Consider the following 7,847-nt stretch of genomic DNA (forward strand, 5'->3'; position numbering starts at 1 on the left):
AAAAATATGCTTACATATAATCTATTTCTCATTAAAAATTAAAAAATTAGGAACAATAGCATCTTCTAACCCCTTTAAATTCATCATTAACTATGAACAGTGTGATAAATTAATTGAAAAAGGTTATCTAAATTGTTTATATATTGGTGCTTACGTGTGATTATATTTTTACAATCTACAATTGGGATTAATACATGTTTGGTATTGCATTTAGAAGATTGAAACTGTTTTTTAAATAAAAGCTATTTTATTATTTTAATATTTTTATAACTAAAATTTATTAAATTTAATTTAAATTTTTTTTAATATTTTTTTAACTAATATATTTAAAAAATTAATTTTTTCAATAATAATTTTAACAGTAATACTAAATAGACCCTTAAATACTATTAAAAGAAATAATTTAAAAAAATTATTTTATTATTTTAATATTTTAATAATTAAAATTTATTAAATTTAATTTTAAATTATTTTTTAATACTTTATAACTAAGTATATTTGCCCTTAGATATTACATGCAATCAAACTGCTTTATTTATTTATTTATTTTAAACGTCCTTCAAAGCTACTAGTAAGGGACAAACAAAAGAAACCGATATATGTGAAGTAGAGCGGGCGCATGATCGTCTGCAAGCCTAAAAATGTGGGCATGCTTACTTCGTTCGCCTGTATCTTTCGCACCGCGCTCACACGGACTTGTGATCTTATGGTTGCAGAAACGGGGATTTTACACCCTCCTTTAGCGCTGGCCCATTTTTTGAGGTTTGGCACTCTTTATTTTAATTTTAAAATCCTTTGGGTATTTCAAGATTGATCATTCGACGTCCTGCTTCACTTGTGAAAGTATATATATAGCTTACCATACATTAACAATTATCCTAGCTTTGTTAAGTATATAACCCTAGATCTTGTGGATATTGTTCACAACAACGTCAAGTCAAAGTAAATCGAATGATTGGCTTACAACTCGTGGACTCGTTAGATCAAACTCCATTGCAGTGAAATGGAAGAACACATTCCTTAGACTTGAAGTGTGTTTTAGATTTTAGAATTGCGCATATAGCCGCACTAAGAGCAAGACAATTGCGGTATGACAAAAATCACAATTTAAATTCTCTATTTTTTAGTTCTTCAAATATGTTTATGATAACAAAATAGTCCTTTTAAATTTATGCTGTTGATTCAACCACCAACTCTTTTTGGTCTTTTGAATGCAGATCTCTAGGTTTGATGCAGTACACACGAGACCCAAGATGCTGAACTTCAAGCCCAGCAACCTCACAACCACTGAAAAATAAAGATTCATCCTCCTTTCCAATCCTGCGTCTCCAACTCATTAAAAATGCAGGCCTGGGCAACCCCATGAATGTTCCTGCCAGCATGAGTAAGACAAATCAGCACAATGGTTGATCATAGATTCTATTTTTTCCTTTAAGAAATTAAAGATTCACTAATATAATACCTCCATTTTGTTCATTAGCTGCGACTACTTCGTCATTTTTTGGCTTGTAAGATTTGAGGAGAAAGGAAAGAGTTTCTATCAGGTTCGAGTACTGTTTCACATCTACAAGCATTGAAGGGGAAAAACAAGAATATCTTAAAAAATTTGCAGGTGAGAAAATAAATTGGAAGCTCATTGTGAAATTTCAATATGCAGTTCCCTGTAGATCAGAATAGCATGTTTAGCAACTATCAAACACAATATATCATATTTCTCAACACGAAACAATTAGTGCCCTTGTACTACACCATCCCAACCCAAGTTACTATGAAACTAGTCTCTCTCTCTCTCTCTCTCTCTCTCTCTCTCTTTTCTTGCAAGATTTTAGCTTGTTAGCCAAAAGTGAAGCAAGCAGAGGGAACCCGTCAAAAATATGTACAGGAAGCAATAGAACATAAAAAGAAGGGAAAAACAAAAGCTAGAAGAAAATCACTAACAGGGAATAAAACTTAAGAATAGCCAACAAGAACATCTTGATTTCCAGATCCAGAAGTCCAATGGACAGCAACCACATCAAACACCCCACAAAAAGATCATGAAGGTCCAGAGATCCTTTACTTATCCCCAAAAATAACCTGACACTTGCACCAATGAAAAAATGTGAAATTTCTTGGACCACTCATGATGTATAGACAGCAACAAGAAACTTCACAGCAAGACACCATTGCCTCCCAAAACAGGCAATCTAGCCCAAACTGGGTCTTCCTATGCATGCTTGCGCATTATCGAGGATCATCATTTCCTCACTTTAATAGAATGATATTTTTAACCTAAAGCAAAACTTAAATCAAACCAATGACTTATTAAATTTAAATGCTTCCATTTCCACTTTGAAGAATATAATTACGTTTCTAGAAGTTGATAGATAGAAGCTTACACAATAATATATCACTAGCTATAACCAAGTCCCAGTCAGGATCAGCAATTGGAAACGTGTCACCCCATGTATCTATAAACAAATGAACACTCTAGTTAACATCATCCAATGCAAAATAAATAAATAAAAATAAAAAATAAATTAAGAAAAATAAAAAGAAAAAAGATAGAGAAAACATAAAATCTATGATGATATGATCCAATGCTAAGATTAATATTTCTAGAAACATTAGAGAAACTGTGAGCTTGTATCACTTTCAAGATCATTACATTATAGAGAGAGTAGGAGGTTATTATATGGCAAATCCACCTAGTTAATGATCTGCCCAACATTACTATGAAGAAGTTACTTATCACTTGAAATTCTATTTATAATGTACATTGATTATAAAGAAGTTAAGCCCTAATAACAAATTAGGTTAACAAAGGCTGTGACAAAATCACACTGAATATCTTCTCAGAGGTAATTAGATGACTAGGGAACTCACGCTTTATGTGAGCAAGGACAGGTGTGATTCCATTTGCAGCACAGTTATAAGCTATGTTCTCTTCAATTTCTTGATCATTGTAGTCTGATGTCGTGATATCAAGATTAAATGATCTGCTAAGAAAAATAGCTAAAGCTCCTGTGCCACTGCCATCGAGTGAAATTATTTGCATCAACTGTAAGTTAAAAACTAAATGGAAGAGTAGCTATTAAACTAAGGGCATATAGGCAAGGAGAAAGGGGTACCAACAGGATGGAAAGATGAATTATGGTCCAAGATCACCTTAGGTGAGTTAGATGTGAGGAATACTACTAATACATCACAAAGTTGAGGGGAAGAAACAAGGACAGTACCTGCCCAATTCAATGCAACGGCGTCTTTCTATATGTGACCTATGCTGAACTAACCATTCTGCAAATGCAAATGTCCCTGGCCAGAGTAAATTAGCATTCAGCCAATGAAAAGAAAATTCTCGGATGAGCAACTCCTGCATAAAAGCCAAAAGACATAGCATGAAGACGGAAGATCATAAGAGCCCAACCATTCCTGAAACAGAATGACCAAGATGCTTTATCATATAGACAATAATTACACAAACATTAACAGCTGCATCCTCATATGATAATACCGCATAAATTAGTAACAAAAACCCAAATAGTTGAAATCCCAAATCTAACTCTTTCATATGCTGCCCTCAAAAACTGAACTCAATAACAGCAACACGTTTTATTCAATAAAACCCTCTCAATTTCTACTTACCTAAATTCAGATTCACATAGCAAGAAACAACTGTGCTATATGGTGACAGCATCCAATTCAAGGACTCATTCATATGGTCTTCATACTTAAATGACTAAGGCTTGATTGCAAATTTAATACTTAAGCACAACAAAAAGGGGGGAAAAAAAGTGAAAATGAAACCTCATAAAAGGAATTTGCGTTACTTAACCAAACATATGCTACCCAATTCACCAATCCAACATTTTAAAGAGTACATTTGAAAGTTGAATATGAAATACTCAGTTAAACAGTATGTGCCACTAACTCTCCCTCTCTTTCTCAATAGAAGTAAATGACAAACAATATCTAGCTGTCTGTATCACCAGCATACTGAATATCCAATACCAACTAAGAAACCAACAAAAATTAAAGGCAACTACTCCTAGCTATGACCCTGGAAAGGACTAATTACCATTCCGGGAAAACTGTGCTTCCTCTCCACATAGCTTTGTTGGGATTTATTCGTTTCCTCAACTAAAAAAATAAAAAATGTTCAGTAAGTTTAACGCATATAAAAGAAAAGAAAAAAAAAATGAAGCAGCAAGAAAACTATCCCTCAACAGGGGATGTAAGGGAATACTTAAGTAATTGTGAATAGCATTACCAATAGAGGCGTCATCGTCGTCGGCGAAAAGCGAAGACGGGGAGAAGAGGGCAATGTCCATCTTTCAAGCATCACTGAGACTTTGGGTAAAAGCATCAGAGAATAGATGATTTCTCTGGGCCAGGTCTAGAAGCTCACTTTGTAAGTTGTTCTAGACCTGCATATGGGCTGGTCAGCCCAAAATTGTTGTCCAACTTTGCTCCCATGTGCTAAAAAATTTACAAATACTAGTGCGTTAGACATGCTTATCGCACTTATTCGTAATTTAATTTTTTTATTTATAATTTTTAATTTTTAATTTTTTATATGTAATTTGAAAAAATTTATCTTATTAATTAATTAATTAATCTTAAAATTAATAGAATTTTTCTTTCAAAACAAGTATAATAATACTCAATTCGACTCAACTAAGTTTTTATCCCAAAAATTTGGGATCAGCTATATGGATTCGCTTTCTCCACTCTAAACGATTTTGGATTAAATCCTCAGAAATGTGTAATACTTCTAAGTCATATTGTACTACTCTCCTCCAAGTCAATTTAGGTCTACCCTTTTTTTTTTCTTTCTATCCTTTAACTTAATGTGCTCTACTTGTCTAACTGGAGTCTCTGTATGTCTACGCTTTACATGACCAAACTAACTCAATCTCCCTTCTTTCAACTTATCCTCAATTGGCACCACTCTTACCTTTTCTCTAATACTCTCATTAGACTTTATCTAGTCTAGTATGACCACTCATCCACCTTAACATTCTCATATCTGCAACTCTTATCTGAAACGCATACGACTCCTTTAGTGCCCAACACTCACTTTCATATAACATAGCCGGTCGTATGGTTGTACAGTAAAATTTTCCTTTTAACTTATTGGGAATTTTGCGATCACATAAAACTCCCGTGGCACGTCTCCACTTCAACCATCCGGCTTTAATCCTATGACTAACATCCTCCTCACATCTCCCATCTACTAGAAGGACTGAGCCGAAATATTTAAAGTGAATACTTTGGGACAGTACCACTCCGTTCAAATTAACTCCTTTCCTATCACCAGTTTGGCCTTCACTGAACTTGCAATGCATGTATTCTGTCATCGTTCTACTAACTTAAAGCCCTTTGACTCTAAAATATTTCTCCAAAGCTCTAGCTTTCTATTGACTCATTCTTGCGTTTCATCTATCAGAACAAGACAAGTATAATAATACAATAAAACTAAATATTTATATAAAAAAAACTTTTATTCTATTCTAGTTATATGCATTTAATAAGTAAATTATATATTATTATTATTATTATTATTATTATTATTATTATTATTATTATTATTTGTCAATGATATCTTTTATTTTGAAAGTAGGGAATCAAAATACCCATATTATCAGATATAATATTTTCTCTCAAATTTTTTATTATTCATAATTTTTAAAAAAATTTTAAATTAATCTTGATAACAAAAATTTAATTTTTTTCAAATTTTTTAGTATTACAACTAATTCTTTAATTCTTAGAAATTTTTAACTTGATTTTAAATATTTATTTTTTATTGAAAAGTAAAAATTAAAATAAATCTATGATCAAGTTATGATATATCAACAGTCAAAATTACTTTCTTGTTAGCTAATCTAAATCAATTTTCATTATGAGTTAAAAAATTTTTAAAAATCAAGCTAAAACTGTCAAATAAAAAAAAATATTAACTATACTCAACTCAACTCAACTCAACTAAATTTTTATCCCAAAAATTTGAGGTCGGCTATATGAATTCTCTTTCTCCACTCTAAACGATTTTGGGTTAAATCCTCGAAAATGTGTAATGTTTTTAGATCATGTTGTACTACTCTCCTCCAAGTTAGTTTAGGACTACTCCTTCTTTTCTTTTTATTCTCTAACCTAATGTGCTCTACTTGTCTAACTGGAGTCTCCGTATATTTACACTTCACATGACCAAACCACCTCAATCTCCCTTTTCTCAACTTATTCTCAATTGGTACCACTCCTACCTTTTCTTTAATACTCTCATTACGAACTTTATCTAGTCTAGTATGATCACACATCCCCCTTAACATTCTCATCTCTACAACTCTTATCTTAAACACATGCGACTCCTTGAGTGCCCAATACTCACTACCATATAACATGGCTGGTCGTATGGTTATACGGTAAAATTTTCCTTTTAACTTATTGAGAATCTTGCAATCGCATAAAACTTCCGTGGCACGTCTCCATTTCAACCATCCGGCTTTAATACTATGACTAACATCCTCCTCACATCTCCTATCTACTTGAATGACTAAGCCGAGATATTTAAAGTTATTACTATGGGACAGTAGCACTCCATCCAAACTAGCTCCTTCCCTATTATCAGTTCTGTGACACCCCTTACCCGTCTACAGTGTAGCAGAGCAAGATATGCTACACAGTGTGTCGGAGCACCAAATCATATTTTCCATTATAATTTACCCTTTTTAATTCATTATTTACAATTTTGATTAATCTGAATTTTTCGTAAATTTTATAGAAAATTTGGCAGAGTGCCGACTATAAATTGAAAAAACAGTTCTTCTGAATTTGTTAAAAACACTTCCAATATAATCATATTATCCATCTTAGTAAACCACCAATATATTTCCAACAATTTCTCAAATGACTTCAATATTTCAAAATTCAATTCATTTCATATCATACTCAACTCAATAAGAAATATTCAAATTTATTACTGAACATGATTTATAGATAATTACATCAAAACATAATTACATGAGTTTATAATATACATGACAAAATACAGGTCTGATTACACAAGTTTACAAAATACAAAATATTAAAAGTAGCCTAATATCCTACCAATGCACTGCAAATGTGAGGTGACTCTGGACTCTGTGTGCAGATCTAAAAGTTTACCTGGTCTGAGGTCTGCTGGAATCCCCAGTTATGTCTCCAGTACCTGCGCGTGGTAAAAGCGACGCGCTAAGTAATTCTGCTTAGTGGTGACAATATAAAATAAAATAACTAAAATAATATAAATATGCATAATGTATGTTTACATTTTAGTTAGACTTAATTTCTGGCATTTATTGCAGTATTATTCGATTAAAATTTTGTAAGATTTATTTTCATTGCCCGAGTAACCTATACTAGACAACTGGATTGGATAAATGGGTAAACTGGCACTGGGTACCAAGTACCTTGGACTATCACACCATTGGTCACATTGTGTCTTCCGGTGTGCAACAGAACAGCAAATAAGCTGTAATAATTATCAGGGATAAAACCCAAGTATAACAACTCAATCAACATAGCCAAAGGCTATTATATCACAGAATGGCACGGGAGGCCATAAAACATAAAATGGCATGAAGCCATATGCAATACTGCTAACAGAACTCTATTGGCATGCCAACCTATCCAAACCAATCTTGCTAGGTGTACCAGGGCATGTTACACTCTTAAATTGTACAATTCTTGAAATTTAAGTTTATGTGTTACTATTCATTTTATTAGTCAACTAAAATATTAACTTTTGCATAGGCAATAAGTACATTGATTCTAATACTCCCAACATACCACATTTTGCATTCTAAAATTGTTGTTATTGGTTGCCA

The 7,847-nt window shown here is 32.6% G+C and overlaps 1 protein-coding gene across 2 annotated transcripts; it reads right to left on the bottom strand.

The window, feature by feature from the left end:
* Positions 1–1,020: 1,020 nt before the first annotated feature.
* Positions 1,021–4,366, bottom strand: LOC110634783 (protein N-terminal and lysine N-methyltransferase EFM7). 2 transcript variants are annotated; one of them, XM_021783922.2, is made up of 7 exons: positions 4,250–4,366; positions 4,058–4,119; positions 3,219–3,352; positions 2,866–3,011; positions 2,379–2,450; positions 1,463–1,564; positions 1,021–1,372 (listed from the first exon to the last, which is right to left on the bottom strand). In XM_021783922.2, exons 1-7 carry the CDS (start codon positions 4,308–4,310, stop codon positions 1,170–1,172), a joined length of 780 nt encoding a protein of 259 aa, XP_021639614.2. In that variant the 5' UTR covers positions 4,311–4,366; the 3' UTR covers positions 1,021–1,169. The 2 variants fall into 2 exon arrangements, with proteins under 2 accessions (XP_021639614.2, XP_021639616.2); XM_021783924.2 differs by having other exon boundaries at positions 2,866–2,978; positions 4,250–4,347.
* Positions 4,367–7,847: the final 3,481 nt, after the last annotated feature.

The sequence above is a fragment of the Hevea brasiliensis genome, chromosome 3, assembly GCF_030052815.1.
Source record: "Hevea brasiliensis isolate MT/VB/25A 57/8 chromosome 3, ASM3005281v1, whole genome shotgun sequence".
Taxonomy (NCBI): Eukaryota; Viridiplantae; Streptophyta; class Magnoliopsida; order Malpighiales; family Euphorbiaceae; genus Hevea; species Hevea brasiliensis.

Bases quoted from the DNA above. Each gene is read 5' to 3' on its own strand.
- LOC110634783 (XM_021783922.2), bottom strand. From the start codon at position 4,310: ATGGACATTGCCCTCTTCTCCCCGTCTTCGCTTTTCGCCGACGACGAT. The intron at 2,451-2,865 runs GTGAGTTCCCTA...ATTTGTTTATAG, and splicing joins TGTCCTTGCTCACATAAAGC to ATACATGGGGTGACACGTTT. The intron at 1,373-1,462 runs GTATTATATTAG...TCATGCTGGCAG, and splicing joins AGCTAATGAACAAAATGGAG to GAACATTCATGGGGTTGCCC.